Genomic DNA, 24568 nt, shown 5'->3' with positions numbered 1-24568 from the left:
TTTCCTCACTAGCTGTTGCTCTGGCCCCGGGGTTCTGTTTTGCTCGGATCAAGTGATTGATTCCCCACTAAATGCTGTGCAATCTCATTTTGATTCATGGCTCCCTCCAATTTCACTTGCAGCCTTTGAATCTCAAAAAAAAAAAAAAACCAAAAAAAAAAAGAGCAGGAAGCTGTGAGGGAAATTGGAGGGAGCTCCAAATCAAAATGCACCTGCATAGCAACTGGTGGGGAATTGATCACTTGATCCGAGCAAAACAGAACCCCGGGGCCAGAGCAACAGCTAGTGAGGAACCGGTCTGAGTGTTTGCTAGCTATTCATGCTAAAACCATAAAAGTGTATAATTGCAATATCTGCATTGTGTCTTGTTACAAAATACAACTTGTGCTATGTTTTGCTCTCTCATTCCCTCTAATACATTTCTGTACACTTTGCATCTTTTCACTCACCTTCCTGGATAAAATTTGGGTTGATGATCTGGAACAACAACAAAAAAATAGGGAAACAGAAAATACTTGTTTGAATTTATCCGTGAATAGAGACGTTTGTTTCAGTAAAATAAGAATACCAACAAAACAGGCTTGACAAAAGGTTGGTGAGAAACCAAAAGGTTCTTATTTAGATTACAGTCAGTATACAGATATACTACCAGCTCAGCCCATTGATTCCAGTGTGCGCTCTCATTCAAGCAACTCCATATCTTCTCAGTCAAAATTAATAGGATTAAGAGGAATAAACAAGAAGCTATTCTTCATATATATGAACATATGAAGCTGCCTTATACTGAATCAGACCTTTGGTCCATCCAAGTCAGTATTGTCTACTCAGACTGGCAGCGGCTCTCCAGGGTCTCAAGCTGAGGTTTTTCACATCTATTTGCCTGGACCCTTTTTTGGAGATGCCGGGGATTGAACCTGGGACCTTCTGCTTCCCAAGCAGATGCTCTACCACTGAGCCACCGTCCCTCCTGTATCCCCCATGCAGTTGGTAGGGTGTTGCTGGGCTTATTACACAAACTGCAGCCTTGTTCTCATGGCCTAACCCAGTGATTCCCAACCAGGATACCATGGTACCCTGAGGTACCCTGAACACTTCCTAGGGGTACCGCAAGATGTAGACACCATTCAAACCACCACCCCCTGCCCGCCACCTCCCTCTGACCAAGCTGACCAGTCGCAGGGCAACTCCAAAAAATGCATGCACACAAGGCTGGCAGTGCTGCTGTATGTCTGCGCAAAGAGGCTCTACCTGATCCCACCTCCTCGGCATCCTCCTTTTTGCACTCATTGTGTTCATCAGCAGCAAGCAGTGAGCAGAGCAGCCCGTGTCGCCTGCTGCTACTGCTGCCAATGCCCAACACCTCTGTCCTTTTTTCACCAAACCACCAGGCAGATCACCCAGCTGCTTTTCTCCTCCTCTGTCCATCAGACTGATGGCTGGGTGCCGCAGCCAGCCCTAGGATTGAGCTGATGGCAGACTGGTAAGTAGCAAGTTCAGCAACATGCTGTGCCACGAGGAGGGCGTGCAGGGGAAAGTTGGCTGGGTGGGCCTTGGGGGCCAGGGCTCTTAAGGCTGCAGTGCGTGATTCCAGTTGCACAGAGGCAACGATGCAAGGCAAGTGCACAGAGCCAGGTCTACTGGGAGATAAGTGGGTTGAGGGGACAGGGAGGTGAGGCAGAGAGCAGGCGCCGTGCAGGTGGCCTCGTTGGTGATGGCAAGAGCTCTGCCCCCCTTCTCTAAGGCACCTAAAATGGCGCGTGCCGAACTGATGCAAAACGGACCCCCTCCCTCATGAGTGTGGGAAGAGATCCTTCCACAAGTCGCACTAAGTTGCCACCCAATTCTCCCAGGCAGGTCACCTCCTCAGCTCCCGTTTACTTTGATATGAAAGAATAGCACAGAGTATTTAGACAAGTTTTCTAATTAAGCTTATTTTGGAGTAGCCACTCTTGGATGAATGGCTGCAAAGTTGTAGTGTACCCCATCAAAGGCTACCCATACTGTGTTAATCAGAGTCACACCCTAAATCCACTGACATCAATTAATTTAGAAAGATGAAACTCCATTTAGGATTGCACTGTTAACCTGTTTTTTTCCCTACATGCTACTCATATTGGTTTTAAGAACTGCATTGGCACTTTGAATGTAAAGACAAAACTGGCTAGAAATGTTTCAGTTAAAAATATGCTTTCCTCTGCTGCCAGTCACATTTGAACGAACCCATACCGTTGTCTGATGAAGCTTACAAAAGCTTACATTCACAAATTGCACATTTCAGGCTAGCATCAGTTTTGACACTGAAAATTGTTGCATTCAGTTTGGTGGACGTTTATAAATTGCATTCAGAACAGTTTCTTAACATTACTGTTGGGACTTGCGTCTGTCGTGTGCTTTGAAGAATTTTAAAATATCACACTATTCTGTCTTAATTTAATTAGTTTAAATTACATTCATTTTCACATCCTTAATTAATGAATAAACAGAAACTTAACTGCAATAAACTATCATGTCTCTCATGTAGCTAGAAAGTACATCAATTTTTTTAAAAATAGGTGTTTTCCTCAAGGGGACTGTGAGATATGAAGAGCAAGGTCAAGGGTACCGCTATGTCGAAAAGGCCTAGCCTCATCTCCTCTTCCCTCCTCCACTGACTAGCAGGGTAGTCCTTCAGCCATCAATATGACTGTCAAGGAATTGCACACAGTCCATCTGTTAGCTTTTTGAAGTTATCATTGGATTTTCATGAAAGAATGTTCTCAAGAACCATACAGATCAGCATTCTCTTTCCAAGAACAGTCAAGAAGCTCAAGAGCAGGGCATAAAGACAAAGTCCACCCTCTGAGGCAGAATCTCCTGAGGTTCCGTTATTGGCTAATCGTCTATATACTAATAGCCAAGTCAGCTGAATCCGAGGATACTTAGAACTGGTGATTAGACATGAACATGAAAGACGGATCTTTCTACAAAACTAAAAAATGCCCTAGGTTTGCAAAAAAATGTGAAACCTAAAAAATTACATTGGGGACATTGAAAACCCCCAAATTATAAAAAGAGTGTCTGTAGCTTTAATATGTTTCAGCAGTGGTTGTTGCTAGACAACCACAGTATTCCAGGCTGGGTTTCAGGAAGTAAGAGGCAGGGCGCTTTCTATGCCTATTTTGGCCTTTGAGGGAGGATTCTTTAGGGCCAGGCCTGAGCTAGGGTTGCCAGTTCCAGATTGAGAAATTCCTGGAGATTTTGTGGTTGACAAAGGGTAACATTTGGGAAGGTGAGAGGCCTTAGCAGAATATAATGCCATAGAATTGATCACTTGATCAATTCCAAAGCAGTCATTTTCTTCATGGGGGCAGATATTTACTCTCTGGAGTTATGTTGTAATTTTGGGAGATCTTCAGATTCTACGTGAAGGTTGGCAGCCAGAGGCCTGGAAGCAACATCTGGCTGACTTGCTACCAATGGAAATGCATAACTCAGCTGGATCTGGCTGCTTGCTACTGCAGCCACCCTATGAAAGCCAGTGTGGTGTAGCAGTTAGAGCTTCATAGGAGGGTCTGAGAGAACCAGATTCAAATCCCCATCTTGCTGTGGAAGCTTACTGATTGAATATGGACCAGTCACAAACTTTTAGCCTAATCAATCTAATGGGGTTGTTGTTTGGATAAAAAGGGGGAGAATACTGTAAGCTGCTTTGATCCCCATGTTTGAGAAAGGTAAGATATAAAGGAAGTGAATAAATCCTATAGATATAAAAGCCAAGCTGTACAGGTAATGACTCACCTCCCTCCCTTTGGCTGAGCTACATGTCACTCAATCCCTCCAGCCTCAGGACAGATGAGGATTGGACCACTGGGGAAGCTGCCTTCCCATCCTATTGGCTCATCCTGCTGGGTCCTCCATTTTCCTTCAGTGGCTGTTGCTAGGCAACCATGGTATTCCAAGTTTAATTCTGTCAGTAAAAAACAGAGGAAGGAGGCCCTTTCCAGGCCGATTTTGAGGGAGAACTCTTTAGGGAGAACTCATTGGGGCCAGTCCTGACTGCCAGCTCAAGGTTGGGAAATTCCTGGATATTTTGTGTCTACAGAAGCCAGAGTCTAGGTAGGGGAGAGGCCTCAGCTGAATATAATGCCATAGAATCCACCCTCCAAAGCAGTTATTTTCTCCACAGGGAGAGAGATCTGTTGTCTGGAGTTCAGTTGTGATACCAGGAGATCTTCAGGTTCCACCTGGCTATCCTAGGCCTGGCAGCAACCTCTGGGTGACTTGATGCCACCTGACTGGCATGACTTAACTAGGCCTGGCTGTTTGCTTTTGTTCAGCAGCAGCCCCCCTATGAAAATCAATGTGGCACAGCAGAGTCTGCCAGACATAGGTTCTTGCTGTGGAAGCTGACTGGGTGATTTTGGATCCGTCATAGACTTTCAGCCTAATGGATGGAAAGCTGAAGTCAGGGGGGCAGATAATGGTAGGCTGATTATTGACTGGGAAGGAGATAGAGCTGCCAACTCCAGATTGGAAAATTCTTGGAGATTTGAGGGGTGGAGCTTGGAGAGGGTGGGGTTTGAGGAGTTGGAACTCAGACAAGTACAATGCCATCAACTCCACCCTCCAAACCAGCCATTTCCTCCTGGAGAGCCATTGTTGCTAATGTCCAGGTGAGGGCTAGAGATCACTCAGAATTACAACTGCTCTGCAGATGGCAGTGATCAGTTACCTTGGAGAAAATGGTGGACTCTGTGTCATATTCTGCTGAGGTTGCTTCCCTCCTGCTTTGGTTCTCACCATGGAGAAAGACTCTATTTTTCCTAGGTAGAGGCTGCAGGGAGGGGGAGGAGATGGAAAGCTGAAGCCAGATCAGTTCCCCTACAGAAAACGGCTGCCTTCAAGTGCATACTCTATGGCAAGGGTGGCCAAGCTGTGACTTGGGAGCCACATGCAGCGCTTTCACATGTGTTGGAGGAGGCATTTGAGTCTTTAAAGCCCTTCTCCAATCCAAGCATGGGGGGTTAGGAGAACGCATTTAAAGTTTCTTTCTTTCTTTCTTTCTTTCTTTCTTTCTTTCTTTCTTTCTTTCTTTCTTTCTTTCTTTCTTTCTTTTTCTTTCTTTCTTTCTTTCTTTCTTTCTTTCTCTCTTTCTCTCTCTCTCTCTTTCTTTCTTTCTTTCTTTCTTTCTTTCTTTCTTTCTTTCTTTCTTTCTTTCTTTCTTTCCCCCTTCCTCCTAATCGATTTGCTTTCTTTCCAACCTTTTCTTTTCACCTTTCCCTCCCTCCTCTTTCTTTTCTTTATTTCCACCTCCCCCCCTCATTTGTTTCCAATTGAAGGGGCTAGAGAATGCTTGCCAAATTATATCACTTTCAAGAAAAAAAATTCAGGAAACAAATAGTTCTAGCTATCTAGTAGTTAAGTTTAATACAATCAAAGATAAGTTAAAAACTGTAATAAGATCTTCCAGAAACTCAAGATTGGTTTTATTCTTGCCTGATGCTCTCTCTCTCTATGTATTGAAGAAGAAGAAGTTGGATTTATATCCTGCCCTATACTCTGAATCTCAGAGTCTCAGGGCGGTTACAATCTCCCTTACCTCTCCCACCCCCCCACAACAGATGCCCTGTGAGGTAGGTGGGGCTGAGAGATCTCTTACAGTAGCTGCCTTTTCAAAGACAACTCCTACAAGAGCTCTGGCTGACCCAAGGCCATTCCAGAAGCTGCAAGAGGAGGAGTGGGGAATCAAACCCGGTTCTCCCAGATAAGAGTCCGCACACTTAACCACTACACCAAACTGGTATGTGTAAGAATATATAATTGCACAGTGAATCAGATGGGGGCATGGTTGGCTTCTCAGGAGCTGGCATGCCAGAATGAGTCTGGCCACGTTAATGTCTTGTGGCTCTCAAATATCTGACATTTATTCTATGTGCTTCTTACATTAAGCAAGTTTGGCCACCTCTGCTCTATGGCATACCATAACACAACCATGCTAAGCCCCAAAAGACATATCGCACCACAAGCACACGCGGATGCTATATTCTACAAGGTTGAATAAGACAGGAAAAGGTGGCAACAACGCACTGCAGATAAAAGGAATGCTGAGCTTCAGCATCTGCAGGATTGTCGTCATGCTGTGATGCCACAGCAAATTGATACTGAATGCCCAAGGCTGGAGCACTTGCCCAGAGGCTCCTTCTAGAGCCCATTATGTTTATTCTCACAGTGGGCTTTATCCCTAGTAATAAAATATAATTGAAGATGGAGGGCAGATAAAAGGTAGGTTGGTGAATGGCTGAGAAGGAAAGAAAGAGGCAGGGAAAGGGGAGAGAATATGAAGGTTGTCGGGGCAGGAAAAGAGAAAATAGTGAAGAGACAGAGAATAAAGTGAGGTGCTATCCCACAAATCCTTAAGGTTCCCTACCATGCCAGTGGGCCTGGACCTTAAAATAGAGGCGCAGATAAAGGTAAGATGGCTGTTGACTGGGAAGGATATAGGATTGCCAACTCCAGGCGAGGAAATTCCTAGCGATTTGAGGGGTGGCGAGTGGACAGGGTGGGGTTTGAGAAGGGGAGGGACCTCAGGGGCACAATGCCATAGACTTCACTATCCAAAGCAGCCATTTTCCCAGGGGAACTAGGGTTGTCTGTCTCCAGGTGGGAGCTGGGGATCACCCAGAATTACAATTGTTCTCTAGATGACAGATATCTGTTTTCCTGGAGAAAAGGCCTGCTTTGGAGGGTGAACTCTATCGTAGGGGTGTCAAATATACATCCCATGGCCTGTATCCGGCCCCTGCAGGGCCCCAATCTGTCTCACTGACCAACTAGCTGTCTGCTGCTTTCTGTTTCCTGCATTGCAGCTCCTTTTGCCCAGTCTCTCCTACTTCCTGCTTTGCAGAGGAGAGAAATAAAGCTTTCCCTGAACTGGTTGAGGGCTTCTTCCCCTCCTCCTCCTCTGGGGAGGGAGGGGGAGGGAAAGAAGAAGAAGGACCATAGATTTATACCTCACCTCTGAGTCAGAGTCTCAAAGCGGCTTGCAATATCTTTTGTCTTCTTCCCCCACAAGAGACACCCTGTGAGGTAGGTGGGGCTGAGAGAGCTCTCCCAGAAGCTGCGCTTTCAAGGACAATTCTTGTGAGAGCTATGGCTGACCCAAGGCCATCCAGCAGCTGCAAGTGGAGAAGTGGGGAATCAAGCACGGTTCTCCCAGATAAGAGTCCACACACTTAACCACTACACCAACACACTTCTTCAGAGTGAGGTGGGGGAGGTAGGGGGGAGGGAAAGAGCCAAAGAGAGAGAGAAAGAATGGAGTCCCTTGATTAAGACCAACGATGTTTTATTCCTGGTATAAGTTTCGTGTGCCTGCACACTTTTCTTCAGAGAAAGTGGGAGGGAGAGGGAGAAAAAGAGCCAGAGAGAGAGAAAATGGCATCTCCTATTTAAGATCAACATTTTGTTCCTGGTATAAGTTTTGTGTGCAAGCACACTTTTTCGTCTTCAGAGAGAGAGAGAGAAGGAGGAGGAGGGAAGGAAAGAGAAAGCCGGGGAGGGGATGGAGCCCCCTGTTTAAGAGCAACAATGTTTTGTTCCATATAAGCTTTTGTGTGCCTGCACATTTCTAGTGAGGGGGGGGGAAGAGGGGAGAACAAGCCAAAGAAAGACAGAGACACACACACCCCTTTCCATTTCTTGCAGATGCGGGGAGGAGAAACCTAACAGCATGGCTTACATTCTTTGTTAGGGGCAGGGAACGAGGGTGCAGCAGCATCTTAACTATTAACAACATTTGTGGCAGGGCATGAGTTTTTATGAGTCTCTGCTCACTTCTTCAGATACTGCTATATTAGAATGTGAGTCTATCTGTCCTTATGTTTTAGAGAGTTAAATGATTTCAGATGCCAAATGACAACAGCAGGCATTGGTAATGAGGGAAGAAACCCAGGTTTCAGTTCAGTCAAAAAGGATTGAACTTCATTATCAGTTACAATTCAGCAGTCTTTTTCTAATCTCCCTTTGAAATTCCTTTGTAAGAGAACTGCTACTCTTAGATCAGCAACGGAATGTCTTGGAAGGTTAAAATGTCCCCCACTGGTTTTTGAATGTTGTGGTTTCTAACAGCAGTAGAAAAGAGCAAGAGTCCAGTGGCACCTTAAAGACTAATACAATTTGTGGTAGGGTATGTTCCTTTGTGAGTCACTCCTCACTTCTTCAGACTTATTTCCATTTATTCTTTGCATCCCGTGGACCGAATCCTCCTGTACCAAACCAAGACAAAGGGCGTTTTCGCACTGACCTTACTTAGGAGCGACATCCCTCTTCACCGCGCAGCGTCTACGTGGATTTCGCACTAATTGCTCCGCAGAACCCGGAAGAGCCGCAAAGTCCGGCGGCTTTTGCTTCGCAAATGTAAACTGGCCAAAAACTAGTTTACATTTGCGACGCAAAAGCCGCGGGACTTTGCGGCTCTTCCGGGTTCTGCGGAGAAATTAGTGCGAAATCCGCGCAGACGCTGCGCGGTGAAGAGGGACGTCGATCCCGAGTAAGGTCAGTGCGAAAACGCCCCTAGATTTCCTGTCTCATTACCAGTGCTGATATCTCCATGCCCTTTGCATATCACACCTAATCCATAAGAACATAAGAGAAGCCATGTTAGATCAGGCCAATGGCCCATCCAGTCCAACATTCTGTGTCACACAGCGGCCAAATATATATATATATATATATATATATATATATATATATATATATATATATATATATATATATATATATATACACACACACACACACACACATACACACTGTGGCTAATAACCACTGATGGACCTCTGCTCCATATTTTTATCTAACCCCCTCTTGAAGGTGGCCATGCTTGTGGCCGCCACCACCTCCTGTGGCAGTGAATTCCACATGTTAATCACCCTTTGGGTGAAGAAGTACTTCCTTTTATCCGTTTTAACCTGTCTGCTCAGCGATTTCATCGAATGCCCACGAGTTCTCGTATTGTGAGAAAGGGAGAAAAGTACTTCTTTCTCTACTTTCTCCATCCCATGCATTATCTTGTAAACCTCTATCATGTCACCCCTCAGTCGACGTTTCTCCAAGCTAAAGAGCCCTAAGCGTTTCAACCTTTCTTCATAGGGAAGGTGTTCCAGCCCTTTAATCATTCTAGTTGCCCTTTTCTGAACTTTCTCCAATGCTATAATATCCTTTTTGAGGTGCGGCGACCAGAACTGCACACAGTACTCCAAATGAGACCGCACCATCGATTTATACAGGGGCATTATGATACTGGCTGATTTGTTTTCAATTCCCTTCCTAATAATTCCCAGCATGGCGTTGGCCTTTTTTATTGCAAACGCACACTGCCTTGACATTTTCAGTGAATTATCTACCATGACCCCAAGATCTCTCTCTTGGTCAGTCTCTGCCAGTTCACACCCCATCAACTTGTATTTGTAGCTGGGATTCTTGGCCCCAATGTGCATTACTTTGCACTTGGCCACATTGAACCGCATCTGCCACGTTGACGCCCACTCACCCAGCCTCAACAGATCCCTTTGGAGTTCCTCACAATCCTCTCTGGTTCTCACCACCCTGAACAATTTAGTGTCATCCGCAAATTTGGCCACTTCACTGCTCACTCCCAACTCTAAATCATTTATGAACAAGTTAATCAATCAATCAATCAAGCCAAACCAATCAAGCCTGCTATTGCCATTTGGCATCTGAAATAATCTTTGCTAAGTTTATATTTCTGGTACCTTGTGTTACATTTTATGGCTCACATGACCCGGTCCAACAAGGTGACATTTATGTCAGATCCAGCCCTTGTAACAAATGAGTTGGACAACTCTGGCCTATGGCATTATACCCTGCTGAGGTTACTTCCTTCCCCATACCTTGCTTTCCAAGGCTCTACCTCTATATTTCTGTGAATTCCCCAACCTGGAGCTCGTAACCCTGGGGAGAAGGTATTGGGGCTTTTAGGAGAGGGAAAGGAAGAAATAGTGGGGGAGGGGAAAGTGAGACGCCTCTGTGGGTTCCCGCCTGTAGATTCTAATAGTGGTGTAGTCCCATCTGAGGATATTGTCATCATCATCTATGTATCAGTTTCTCAATTGTGGGCCCATCTGTATTTATCTAAATCTGTGGAATGGGACCACACAGAAAGAAAACAGATACTTCTGCAAACTTGGGGAATCCCCAGGTTTGCAGAAAAAAATCTGAAATAAAAAAAAAAATTGAGGGTTTTAATTCCCTCTGAGCAAGCGTGGACAACCCTCTTAACTAGGGTTGCCAATCCCCAGGTGGGGGCAGGGGATCCCCTGGTTTGGAGGCCCTCCCCCCACTTCAGGGTCGTCAGAAAGCGGGGGGAGGGGAGGGAAATGTCTGCTGGGAACTCTGTTATTCCCTATGGAGATTTATTCCCATAGAAAATAATGGAGAATTGATCCGCGGGTATCTGGGGCTCTGGGGGGGGGCTTTTTTTTGAGGTAGAGGCACCAAATTTTCAGTACAGCATCTAGTGCCTCTTCCCAAAATACCCCCCAAGTTTCAAAACGATTGGACCAGGGGGTCCAATTCTATGAGCCCCAAAAGAAGGTGCCCCTATCCTTCATTATTTCCTATGGAAGGAAAGCATTGGAAAGGTGTGCCATCCCTTTAAATGTGATGGCCAGAACTCCCTTTGGAGTTCAATTATGCTTGTCACAGCCTTGATCTTGGCTCTACCCCTAATGTCTCCTGGCTCCACCCCCAAAGTCTCCTGGCTCCACCCCCAAAGTCCCCAGATATTTCATGAATTGGACTGGGCAACCCTACTCTTAACTCCTCTATCAATGAGCCTGGTATGTGTGTGTGTGTGGGGGGGGGGGATAGGTTGCCAGTTCTGGGTTGGGAATACCTGGAGATTTTGGGGGTGAGGCCTGGGGAGCAGGGAAGGGGTAGAACCTCAATAGGGCATAATGCCATAGACTCCATTCTCTAAAGCAGCCATTTCCTCCAGAGGAACTGATCTCGGTCATTTGTTATAGCTGGAGATCTCAAGGTGCCACCTGGAGGTTGGCTGGCAGTGATGGGAGGAAGCCGGAGCTGAGAGCCATGCCAGGCAAGCCACTGAGAACAGCAGTGGTGTGTGGGAGCCTCAGCAAGCCTGTCAGGAGCCATGCTAGGTGAGCTGCTGAAAGATGCAAATGGTGGAGGGGTAAGCTTCAGGGCTCACCTGGAGCTGCAACGGGCAAACTGCTGAGATTGGTGGTGATGGGGTGGGTGGGTGAAAGAAGCTGCATGGGCTCTCCAATGGCAGATATGGGGGTTTCCAGGACAGGGGGACAGGAAAAGTGGGATGGAGTAGAGGCAGAAAGGGAGAGTGGTGGGGTAAGGGGACAGAGAGGGAGGGTGACTGGATGGGGGCAGGAGAAAGAAAGTGATGAGGGGCAAAAATGAAAAGAAAGAGAGCGGGGACAGTGTCAAGATGCCTTGCCATGTTCTTCCTTGTAGTCTGAAGTATTTTACTTTCCTGTCTCTGTGCTCGCTTGCGCCTATCTCTGTGCAACAGTTATCAAATTCTTTCAGCCTAGTCTCAAGGGTTACCAGGGTTACCAAGTCCACTCTTGAAAATTATGTGCACCTGCAATTGGGATGGGAAATACTTGGGGGGAGGGACTCTTATCTGGCAGAACCGGGTTTGATTCCCCACTCCTCCACTTGCATCTGCTAGCATGGCATTGGGTCAGCCATAGCTCTGACAGAGGTTGTCCTTGAAAGGGCAGCTACTGTGAGAGCCCTCTCAGCCCCACCCACCTCACAGGGTGTCTGTTGTGGGGGAGGAAGGTAAAGGAGATTGTGAGCCACTCTGAGACTCTTCGGAGTGGAGGGCGGGATATAAATCCAATATTTTCTTCTTCTTCTTTGAAAATGTAACAGTTTTAAGCAAAGCTATAAGAGAGGGGTGAAAAGCCTACCAAGTCATTTTTTGCAAAGTCTGTCCTGCCTATAGCTGTCATGAGTCAATAAATATCCATCAATGAAATGGACTGTTTGTAATCATTGAACTGCTAGGGTCTTGACAGACAACAAGTGAGAAGGTGACAGGCATGGGGAGAGACTAAGAGAAGGGATGTGTCAAGAATGTGTTGTCTGGGTTGTTTCTTTCCTGCATGTTTTGATGTGTCTCAGCTGCCTGTGATGCCTGGGAAAAGGGGTGGTGGTGGGGAAAATGATGCTCTTTGCTTCTGCATTCTTACTTCAGGAGCTTCTGCATTCTATGGTTTAGATTCAGTGTCTGCAATTCATAGCTTATCTAGTTGTCACAGAAATGAGGACCTGGCACCTGGAGTGATAGTTCCTCCCTCGGCCTGGGCTATGCAAACTAACTTGGAAGGTGCAAACTCAATAGACCATGCTGTCTCCAGCTGATATATAACTTGGCGTGAAAAGATGTGTGTGTGGGGGGGAGCCACATTTGCTTGTATAGTTTGACTATATTATTGCTGTTTGTACTCACTGACTGTGAGCCTTCCTGGGGTCAGAGAAGGCTCGGTTGGGTCAGTGGGGCACCTTGGCAGTGAATGCACTCAGAGCCTGGCTCCGAGCATGCCCACTGCTGCCCTGACCCAGCTCTTCTGGGACCCAAGAAGGCTGAGTGGGGTCGGCAGGGTGCCTAGGCAGTGAGAGCACTTAGAGCCTGGCTCCAAGCATGCCTGCTGCTGCCCCGACCCCACTCAGCCTTCCTGGGACCCAAGGTCGGGGGTGGCACAGCAGTGGACACGCTCAGAGCCAGACTCTGAGTGAGCTTGCTGCCACACCGCCCCTCCACCCCCACTGGAAGTTGGAGGCGGGGCTCTGCCTGGGGCAGCAGAACCCCTAGTGCTGGCCCTGTCAGGGACCCAGTTCCCTCTAACCTGAGTTAGCGTGAGCTCGCTCTAACCAGTGTTCCCTCTAACCTGAGATTTTTAGCCTCCAGCTCATACATTTTTGTCTTAGCTCAGGAAGTATGATCCCAGAGCACACTAATTTATGCAGTAGCTCACAACATTAATGCCAATAGCTCACAAAGTAGAATTTTCGCTCACAAGACTCTGCGGCTTAGAGGGAACATTGCTGGCAACCCTCTGGCTAGAAGGTTGTCTCCTGTACTGAAACAATTAAACTCTACCTATGTATTCATAAGAGAGTCTACTTGGTTGATACATGGTTGATCCTCACAGGTTGGTGGGATGGAAAAAGAGGTAGAGAAGTAGAGGAGAAAGGAAAGGTGGAAGGGAATATAATGGCTGCTCCTGCAAGTTTCTTGCAGGTCCCCATTTGTATATTCTAATAGCAAAGTTGGTCAAATCTGAGGATACTTAAATCCAGTGATGGAACAGTGATGGAAAAGACACATCTTTCTACAAACCTGGAAAATGCCTCAGAATTGTAGAAATCTAAAATCTTAAAAATACATTAAAAATTAAAAATTTAGAAAGACAACATAAGCAGATATATAGCAAGCTGCTGGCTGAACGTCGTCTTTAAGATGTATTGGAATCTAATCAAATTCAGAAGAATTTGATTTATACTAAACAGCGATATTGGCAGAAATTGCGAAAGTCTCTTAAAGTATTGTCCTGAAAAGTCAGTGAGAAAAAAACATTCTAGAAGAATTAAACATATTAAGGATAAGTTGGGTCACATGTTTTTCTCCTTGAAACAAATGGCAGGTGTTTTTTTCAGAATTTTACTCCACATTATATACTACTACAAATCTGGACCCTAAGAGATAAAGAAATTTCTTCAAGACCAAGACTTGGTCCTTAAATTAAAGCCCTCGGATAGATATTTATTGGATGGTTTAATTTCAGCACAAGAGATTGATGATGCGATTAGATCGCTTAAAAATAACACTGCCACTGGTTTAGACAGCTTTCCCGCCGAATTTTATAAAAGATTCAGATCTATTTTAGTTAAACCTTTAACTCAAGTGTGTAATAATATCTTTATGAAAGGCTTATTGCCTCCTTCCTGGGAATCGGCGATGATTGTTCCAATTCCTAAAGAAACAAAAGATGTTTCAACTCCAAGTAATTATAGACCTATTGCCCTTCTTAACTGGAATTGTAAGACTTTTACCACCGTGTTAGCTAAAAGATTGAAACAGACAGTCAATAATTTGATTAATTGTGACCAGACTGGTTTTATCCCTGGGAGGGATATTTCAGAGAATATTAGAACTTTGGACATCTTGAATTATTGTACAGTAACCAAACAGGAAGCAGTCTTAATTTCAATCAATATGCTTAAAGCTTTTGATTCTGTGGAGAAAGATTTTTTTATGACTGTCTTTGAGAATATGACTGTCTTTGAGATTTTTTTATGACTGTCTTTGAGAAAATGGTCACCGTGCTTTGTACAACAATCCCTCTGCTCAAATCAGAATGATTATTACTCTCAGTCTTGTCAACTTAAAAGAGGTACATGCCAAGGGTGTCCCCTTTTGCCATTAATTTTTGCTTTCTCTATGGAACCCCTGGCAGAATGTATCAGAAGAAATCAAGATATTGAGGATGTCTCAATAGGCTCTAAAACCCATAAAATAGTGCTCTTTGCTGCTGATGTTGTATTATATACCTCTTCCCCAATAAAGTCAGTACAGGGTATTAATCTGATTTTACAACAATTTAGTCTTGTGTCTGGGTTAAAAATCAACCTGGAAAAAACAATTCTGCATCCGATTAATCTGTCAGTTGATACGAAAGCAAGGCTAAGAAATCTAGTCCCCTATTCATGGATGGATAAGAAGTGGTCATATTTAGGGATAACTATGCCAAAGGAAATTAAGGCTTTAATGAAATTCAACTATGATGAGTTGCTAAAGGAAGTTCAAGCATTATTAGTTAAATGGAACAAAATCAACCTTTCTTGGCATGAAAGAATCATGAGTATCAAATGTGTTTTTCTTCCTAAATATTTACATTTTTTTCCAGGCTATTTCAATAGAATTTCAGAAAAAACTTTGAATAAATGGCATCTTCGGCATCTTGCCGGCAGAGGTGGCTGCAGATTGCTCTCCTGTGCCACCTCTGATTATGGCTGTTGGAGGGGTGTCACAGAAGTGATACCCCCCACAGAAAAACCCTGTTGGGGGTTTTTTTTGGGCATGGGACTTTTGCGATCGGACTAGGAGTTCAGTGGTGGCTGCTCCTATGTTCCTTGCATGTCCTGAGGCTCCGCAGCCATGAAAGCTGGCGAATTACCAGCAGAAAAAGATGAACGGCCGACTGCTTTCTTTCTTTCGCTTTTCTCAGTACGCCTTTGAAGTAGCATCTTTCTACTCCTAATGTGGTAATTCTGCTTGACAAGTAAGTGACTTTTTACACCACTGGTAATGGGTCGTGTTTGCATAATAATGAGAGGCTGGCTCAGAAGAGAGAGGAGGTCTCATAAAGTATTTGAGCAATCTTAAATACTGATAATCATCGAAATTGGACTGAATAAAAAGAATAAAAATGACCCGGATTATAATTGGACATATGTTAAAAAGACTGTGATTAGGCTGCAATATGATCTGAATGTAAACGAGATGTATTTTGGAGAGATCTGTCTCTGTCACCTATTTGCATTTGAAAGGAGTACATTTGAAATCACAGCTGGAGCTGTTGCGGAATGTGGATTTAACAAGATCTTGAAGTTATTTTTCAACTGGGATTAAGAGATTGATTGCTGTCAGAGAAAATGGCACTGCCTAGCGAAACATTTTCTCCAAGCTAAAGACGTTTCAAACTTGTAGAATAAAGTGGTAGAGCAAATAAAACTTATATTCAATAACCATTCCAGTAGATTTTAAACTTCTTTTATTTGATATCTGGCCTGATAAATTAGTGAGTAAAGATCAGAAATCTTTAATCTCGACAACGTTGGCGATAGCTCGTATGAGGATTGCTAAAAATTGGAAACCCCCACATACTCCCACGATTGAAATGTGGTATGATAAGTTATGGGACCAATATGTAATGGGTAAGACAATGGATAACACTTTCTTTGAAAATGATACTGATTTGGCTATAGATTATGATTTGCTTTGGGCCCCGGTTTTGGAAATCTTTGGGAATATTTCCTTTTTGCCTAATAGAATAAATTGTAGGCTTTCTCTTAATTCTTAATACCTAGTATATTATGTATTGTTTTTGTAAATTGTTATATGCATCCAATGATCTAAATTGGATTCTTGTATGTTGGATTTGTTTTTCTGTTATTTGTTTTCCCTATGTTCTCTATGCTCCCTGTGTTCCCCTTGTGTTGGATTGGATTCAATTAAAATAACTGTTAAAAATTAAAAATACATTAAGAGGGTAAAAAAACCAAATGATAAAAGGAGAAACTGTAAGTCAGTGGCCATTACTAGGCAACCACAGCATGCTAGGCGTTTCTAATAGTAAAAGCCAGGAGGCAGAACTCCTTTTTGGGCTGCTTTAGCATTTGAGAGATGACTTAAAGGGGCCAGATCTTTCAGGAACTACTGGGTAATTTGATATCACCTGATTTGCATGATTCACCTAGGCCTGACTGCTTGCCACTCTTCAACAGCAGCCACCCAATGAAAGCCAATGTGGTATAGCAGTTAGAGAAGTAGGGTTGCCCAGTCTGTGTTGGAAAATACCTGGAGACTTTGGGGGTGGATCCAGGAGAGGGCGGTATTTGGAGAGGGAAGGGGCCTCAGCATGCTACGATGCTATAGAGTCTACACTTCAAAGCAGCCATTTTCTCCAGGGGAACTCATCTCTGCCAGATGGAGATCAGTTGTAAAAGCAGATCTCCAGGCTCCACCTGGAGGCTAGCAACCCTAGGTGTCAAACTGATTTGTTATGAGGGCCAGATCTGGCATAAATGAGACCTTGTTGGGTCAGGCCATGCATGTTATAAAATGTAATACCAGGTAGCAGAGATGTAAACTTTATAAAGGACACAAACAAAATTAAAGATTTTTTTAAAAAAAACTTAAAACATGCTTAAACATTAGTTTTCTTGCAATATTTTGATTATTTAACAGTCTCTGATAACTAAATAATTCTTCCTCTGAATTATTGCATCAAAATCTGGAGTTAATGTCTGTGCTATAGCAGTCTTGACTATGCTGTTCAGGTGTTGTTCAGGTGTGTAAGTTGCAAACCTACTTTTGATTTATTGACATTCATCACAGAAATCTCATGGTCAATGCTTTGACACTAAGACCCAGAGGAAAACATGAAATGGCTGGGCATTGCAAGCTTTGGTACATAAATTGCTTCATGTGCTGGTCAAGATCATGTGAAGGCACCATGACACAGACTGAGGGCTATGTGTTTGTCTACAAAACTATAGTTTTCCCCAGTGCAACAATAATGTGAAAGAAAGATCAAAGCAAATGTGCTGGGTGAACTTGGTCTGGACGCACTCTCTCAACCTAATCCACCTCACTGTATTGTTGTTATTCCTCATCTAAAAAGTTCACATGCTTTCCTACTGAGAAAGACTGGATCATGGGGGCATGAACACAGTGATGAAGGGGAGGCAAACCCAGTTGCACTCAGGAGAACCCTGGCATAACAACCCCAACAACACACACATAAACTCTCTCTGTGTAGCAAGGCAAAAAGCTCATACCTTGAATAAAACTTTGTTGGTCTTAAAAGTGCTCTGTATTCCTCCTTGCGACTGAGGGAACTGGGCAAAGTAAGAGGATGAGGAGGGGAGCAGTTCAGCCAATGGAAGGGAGGCTTGGCTTATCAGATCTGCTGTGTGTCATGAGCCCTAACGAGGAGGAGCTGGAAGGGTTAACAGACCTGGAAGAGTTGCCAGCCAGTTTCTCAGCTGAATAAACAGCAGCTGGCCCATCAATCACTCTCCAGACACCAGTGTCAGCTGTTGACAATCAATCTCCTCCAAGCTCTCCTCCTCCCATCTCAAGAGTTTGAAGCAGGGGAGGGACTGTGGCTCAGTGGTAGAGCATCTGCTTGGGAAGCAGAAGGTCTCAGGTTCAATCCCTGGCATCTCCAAAAAAGAGAGCTGGAGAGCTGCTGCCAGTCTGAGAAGACAATACTGACTTTGATGGACCAAGGGTCTGATTCAGTATAAGGCAGCTTCATATGTTCAGGCTCTGGAAAGAATTTTCAGAGCGAAGACACGAGGCGCTCCAAGGCTTCAGATCTCTCAGCCCTGAGTTCTAGCAGAGTCACTGCCACCCAGGGAGCAGGCTGATTGAGGCTCCCATATAGCTCCCACCCAGGACCTGGTAACCTTGTGAAAGCAAGAAGTCTATTCTCTGGCTTGCATCCACGCTCCCTCCTGATTCCTGATCTTGACCTGCTTGATTTCCTTGGCAGTCTGACCTTTTGGCTTTTGGACATTGACTTCTGATTCCGGTTTGTGATTCTGCATTGGTGACTTGGCCCCTGCTTGACTTCCTGGACTTTGACCTTGGACTGGCTTTGGACTCCTGCCTGCCTGCACCCCGAGAACATGACAATGTGCAACTGTCAGGTCCCTTATTTACTGTGCAGGCCTGTTGTATGTCTTGCATGGAATGTGCGTTTAGATCAGGGGTCCTCAAACTATAGCCCGCGGGCCAGATGCGGCCCGCTGATGACGTTTATGCGGCCCGCCGGGTTATGGCAAAATCAGACCGGAAGTGACATTCGACCTAAACTTGCGTTAGCAACGCACACTTCCGGCACTGGGCTGAGGCGGCGGAGACAGAGTGTGAGGTGATACCGAGGTGAGGTGAGTTCCCAGGCCAGGGTGTGTGGTGTGGGGAAGGGAGAGAGATGCAGAAGACGGAGAACTGACGGCCCGCGGCCTTGTACAGTAACGGCAGTCCGGCCCTCCAACAGTCTGAGGGACAGTGAACTGGCCCCCTATTTAAAAAGTGTGAGGACCCTTGGTTTAGATTATAGCCACAGGAAGTTAGCACCTTCTTTGAGTAGGAAAACAGTTCACTTCAAGGCCGGTAACTCGCACCTTAGAACACCATTATCTATAGCTATGCCCTGAGAGGCTGTTGATTTAACCTTTGTAGTTTGCAATGCCTGCCTCTGTAGTTTGCAATGCCTGCACGCTCTAAATTAGGGGCGCTCTTAACTGCCAGTAACTGCCTATATAATCATTGCCCTATTCAAACTGGGTCAGTTCCTTCACTGACCCAATGAAGGAAGTATACCATGTTATCAAAGATTTCAGGTTTCCACGGCTGGTAACATCATTAGGGTTTGTAGAATCTTTCGGGCTCAAGTGCCGTGTTCTACTGGAGAAAGTTTTCCTTCCAGACGTTTCTCTGCAGAGAACGAAACGTCTGGGAGGAAAACTTTCTCCAGTAGAACACGGCACTTGAGCCTGAAAGATTCTACAAACCCTAACATACCATGTTACCTTCTATTAAAATGCTTATTTGAAAATACAAAGAGCCTCTTTTATTGAAGAACTTGGGGACTTGACAGCAACGGAGAGAGCCTGCAAAGCAAGCTGAGATGCAGAAGGAAGCAAGAGAGCAAGAAGGAAGCAGATGACAGTGAATTACTTGGGGGCCTGACCTGTCCACATGTTTGACACCCCTGCTCAATACTAATCTGTCAAAGTGAGGAGTGTGTATGTTCCAGGGACAAGCAAGTAGAATGGAGGACTCTCAAGTCAGCTGCTCAGAAGATGGCCGGATGATGTAACTTCAGGATTACTGAAAGCAATACTTTTAAGAACTACCTGAAAGCCAGTTTAGTGTAGTGGTTAAGTGCACGGACTCTCATCTGGAAGAACCGGGTTTGAGTCCCCACTTCTTCACATGCACCTGCTGATGTGACCTCAAATCAGTCACAAGTTCTCACAGAGCTGTTCCTTTCAAGAGCAGTTTCTGTCAGAGCTCTCTTAGCTCCACCTCCCTTACAGAGTGTCTGTTGTGGGAAGGGGAAGAGAAAGGAGGTTATAAGCCACTCCGAGACTCCTTTGGGCAGTGAAGGGTGGGGTATAAATCCAACATCTTCTTCTACTACTAGGTAGATGCATGTTCAGGCATGGCATTGGACCGTTCTTGTTTGAAGAGTAAGGCACATGTGAATGCACTATGCCAGAGGGCACCCATTACAGAACAATAAGACATCTAGCTGCAAGTCAGATAGAGAGCTGCTCTTTTTTCAGGGGCATTGTAGACAGAATGCACATGTACATGTGTGTGTGTGTGCGTGCGCACAAGCACCTGTGGTTATTTTGCAGAGGGCCTATTGTTGCTGAAAAATGAGAAGGTAGTGCTTTTATGCTTTGCCACTGACCATCGCTGACCAAAAAAATTATTGCAGCATCTCATTTTCTTTCTGTCTCTATTTTCCTTTGTCCACAGGTCTTGCATGTGGGTAAACAAAGTAGCATGGCCAACAATGGCAATTTTTTTTTAAAAGGATGAGAAAATAAACTATAATTACAAGGCACAGTGCTATCAGCATACCATGGTTCAGGCAAAACCAAACACAGCAAGGAAGTTGGGAGGTAGGAACTGCCTCACTGCACATGAAAATATTCCTTTAAGTTGACGTTTCACAAGGAAACAGGCATTGCAGTTTTATGAGTTTTAATTATATACTAAATAGAACCTAAAACTGCCCAGAATTCATGATGCCCCATTTACCAACGGCGGGCAAATGCTGCTGCTGTTAACATGCTAGCATACACTTTGCAAGTTTTCGACTGGCATGCTCTATTTAGCTGATGTTAAGCAGTGCAGTTAAGCAATCCCTCTCATGGATTGCTGTCTTGACCTGGCGAGAGGGCTTGTGTGGATCAGTGAGGCTGTGGGCTATGCCATGCAGGGCAACCCAAGATGGACAGGCCACCGCTGAGAACCCAGACAAAATGGGATCCACTGGAGAAGGAAATGGCAACCCACTCCAGTATCCTAGCCAAGAAAACTCCATGGACAGTAACAAAAGGCTAAAAGATACGGCACTGGAAGATGAGTCCCTCAGGTCAGAAGGTGCCCAATATGCTACTGGGGAAGAGCGGAGGGCAAGTCCAAGTAACCACAGAAAGAATGAAGCGGCTGGGCCAAAGCCAAAAGGACGCTCAGCTGTGGATGTGTCTGATGGTGAACGAACAATACTGCATTGGAACATGGAATGTAATATCTATGAATCAAGGTAAGCTGGATGTAGTAAAACAAGAGATGGAAAGACTGAACATCGACATCTTGGGAATCAGTAAACTAAAATGGACAGAAATGGGTGAATTTAACTCAGAGTATCACTACATCTATTATTGTGGGCAAGGTTCCCATAGAAGAAATGGTGTGGCCTTTATAGCTAACAAGAGAGTGAGGAAGGCAGTAATGGAATACAATCTCAAAAATGATAGAATGATCTCGGTCCGTATCCAAGGCGAACCATTCAATATCACAATAATCCAAGTCTATGCCCCAACCACTGATGCAGAAGAGGCTGAAGTGGACCAGTTCTATGAAGACCTACAACACCTTCTAGAACTAACACCAAAAAAAGATGTCCTCCTCATCATAGGGAACTGGAATGCCAAAGTAGGAAGTCAAAAGGTAACCAGAACAACTGACAGGTTTGGTCTTGGAGAACAAAATGAAGCCGGGCAAAGGCTAATAGAGTTTTGTCAAGAAAACAAACTGGTCATAGCAAACACGCTCTTCCAACAACCTAAAAGGCAACTCTACACATGGACATCACCTGATGGGCAACACAGAAATCAGATTGATTATATACTCTGCAGTCAAAGATGGAGAAGCTCCTTATAGTCAGCAAAAACAAGACCTGGAGCTGACTCATTGCAAAATTCAGGCTTAAACTGAAGAAAACTGGGGAAGCCACTAGGCCATTCAGGTTTGACCTTGATCACATCCCTTATGAATATACAGTGGAAGTGAAGAATAAGTTTAAGGAACTAGAGTTGATAGAGTGCCGGAAGAACTATGGACGGAGGTTCGTGACATTGTACAGAAGGCAGCCATCAGCACCATCCCAAAGAAAAAGAAATGCAAGAAAGCAAAGTGGCTGTCTGATGAGGCTTTACAAATAGCTGAGGAAAGAAGGAAAGCGAAAGGCAAAGATGAAAAGGAAAAATTCACCCAACTGAATGCAGATTTTTAGAGAACAGCAAGGAGAGATAAGGAGGCCTTCCTGAAGGAACAATGCAAAGCAAAAGAGGAAAATAATAGAATGGGAAGGACAAGAGATCTTTTCAAGAAAATCAGAGAAATCAAGGGTACGTTTCGTGCAAAGATGGCCATGATAAAGGATAAAAATGGTAGGGACCTAACAGAAGCAGATGAGATCAGGAAGAGGTGGCAAGAATACACAGAAGAATTATACAAGAGGGATCTCAATGTTCTGGACAACCATGACAGCGAAATCGCTGACCTTGAGTCAGATATCCTGGAGTGTGAAGTCAAATGGGCCTTAGAAAGCATTACTAACAACAAAGCGAGCGGAGATGATAGTATCCCAGTTGAGCTGTTCAAAGTCCTAAAAGATGACACACATTATGTCAACAAATTTGTAAAATGCAACAGTGGCTACAGGATTGGAAAAGATCAGTTTATATTCCAATCCCAAAGAAGGGTAATGCCAAGGAATGTTCAAACTATCGCACCATTGCACTCATTTCACATGCCAGCAAGGTCATGTTAAAGATCTTACAAACTAGGCTTCAGCAGTATGCAGATCGGGAACTACCAGAAGTTCAAGCTGGGTTTCGGAGAGCTAGAGGAACTAGAGATCAAATTGCCAACATTCACTGGATTATGGAGAAAGCATGGGAGTATCAGAAAAACGTCTATTTCTGTTTCATTGACTATGCTAAAGCCTTTGATTGTGTGGATCACAACAAACTGTGGCAAGTCCTTAAAGAGATGGGAGTACCAGACCACCTCACATGTCTCCTGAGAAACCTATATAAGGGTCAAGAAGCAACGGTCAGAACGGGATATGGAACAACTGATTGGTTTAGAATAGGAAAAGGAGTTCAACAAGGATGTATATTGTCACCCTGCTTATTTATATGCAGAGAACATCATGTGGAATGCTGGCCTGGATGAAGCACAAGCCGGAATTAAGATTGCCGGGAAAAACATCAACAACCTCAGATATGCAGATGACACCACTCTAATGGCAGAAAGTGAGGAGGACCTAAAGAACCTCTTGTTAAGGGTGAAGGAGGAGAGCACAAAAGTAGACTTGAAACTCAACATCAAAAAACCTAAGATCATGGCATCTGGCCCATCACATTTTGGCAAATGGAAGGGGAAGACATGGAAGTCGTGACAGACTTCACATTTCTGGGATCCAAGATCACTGCTGATGGTGACTGTAGCCATAAAATTAAAATATGTTTGCTCCTTGGGAGGACAGCTATGGCGAACCTGGGCAGTATAATAAAAAGCAGAGACATCACCCTGCCAACAAAAGTCCATACAGTCAAAGCGATGGTATTCCCAGTAGTAATGTATGGCTGTGAGAGCTGGACCATAAGGAAGGCCGCGCACAGAAGAATAGACGCTTTTGAGCTGTGGTGCTGGAGAAGAATCTTGAGAGTCCCTTGGACTGCAAGAAGATCCAATCAGTCAGTCCTAAGGGAAATCAACCTAGACTGTTCCCAGGAAGGTCAGATGCTGAAGCTGAAGCTCAAATACTTTGGCCACCAAATGAGAATGGAGCACTCACTGGAGAAGATCCTGATGCTGGGAAAAACAGAAGGCAAAAGAAGAAGAGGACGGCAAAAGATGAGATGGCTGGACAATGTTACTGATGTAACAAACACAAATTTGAGCAGACTTTGGAGAATGGTGGAAGACAGGAGGGCCTGGCGTGACTTTGTCCATGGGGTCGCAAGGAGTCGGACTCAACTGTATGACTGAACAACAACAACAAAGCAGTGCAGTAGTTACTCAGTTGCAGGTGCAGTTAGAAGTTTGGTTGGAAACAGTATGGGTAGTAGAGGAATGGAAAAGCCAGGATATAATTAGCTCAAGACAGGAGGTAGAACCATAGAGGTATAGCAATTTAAGTGTCAGGCAATGAGCCGGAAGACTCATTTTACACATGGACTCAACATGAGGCCTTCAACAACTTTTTGAGTGGTTTTGAGGGCATAATGTGCATGTTACCTAGTCTTCAGAGTGTTCCCAACAGCAGTATGCTTCCCCAAATAGCTTGGCTAACCATACCAGATTTTCACAGCACTCTATGAGTAGTATCTAGCTATAGGGAACATACAAAGCTTCCCTCTGACAGTCCATTTCTTTTACTATTATTGTCTTGCAAGTTAGACATTATCTATGACCGCAGGCTGCTGGTCAGTTGGTGCTTTCATTACCCTAAGAAGAAAATACATAGCCCGTTGAAAAGCAACTGCTCTCAGATGTATCACTGGACATAATAGAAACAGGGTTGCTAGATCTTTAACAATTGTGTAAAAGAGAATTTCGGTAGATGCAGATTGGCTGATATCCCTTTCCCACTGCAGCACCCCATGTTGTTCCCAAAGGTCCCTTGCCCCTCATTAGCAACTGGGGAGGGGAGAATAGAGAATGAACATTCCGGAATTGTACAGGCCCCATTTATAA

General features: G+C 44.6%; 1 protein-coding gene across 8 annotated transcripts in view; it reads right to left on the bottom strand.

The window, feature by feature from the left end:
• Positions 1–24568, bottom strand: part of KALRN (kalirin RhoGEF kinase) — an 837912-nt gene that overhangs the window by 24604 nt on the left and 788740 nt on the right. For all 8 annotated transcript variants that reach the window (XM_060262792.1, XM_060262795.1, XM_060262793.1 and 5 more), the window contains one exon: positions 450–477. In XM_060262792.1, the coding sequence (XP_060118775.1) occupies positions 450–477 (28 nt within the window). The remainder of the gene's footprint in view (positions 1–449; positions 478–24568) is intronic.

The sequence above is a fragment of the Heteronotia binoei genome, chromosome 21, assembly GCF_032191835.1.
Source record: "Heteronotia binoei isolate CCM8104 ecotype False Entrance Well chromosome 21, APGP_CSIRO_Hbin_v1, whole genome shotgun sequence".
Classification (NCBI taxonomy): Eukaryota; Metazoa; Chordata; class Lepidosauria; order Squamata; family Gekkonidae; genus Heteronotia; species Heteronotia binoei.
Note: the sequence above shows the minus strand (reverse complement) of the source record. Positions and strands in the feature narration are given on the sequence as shown.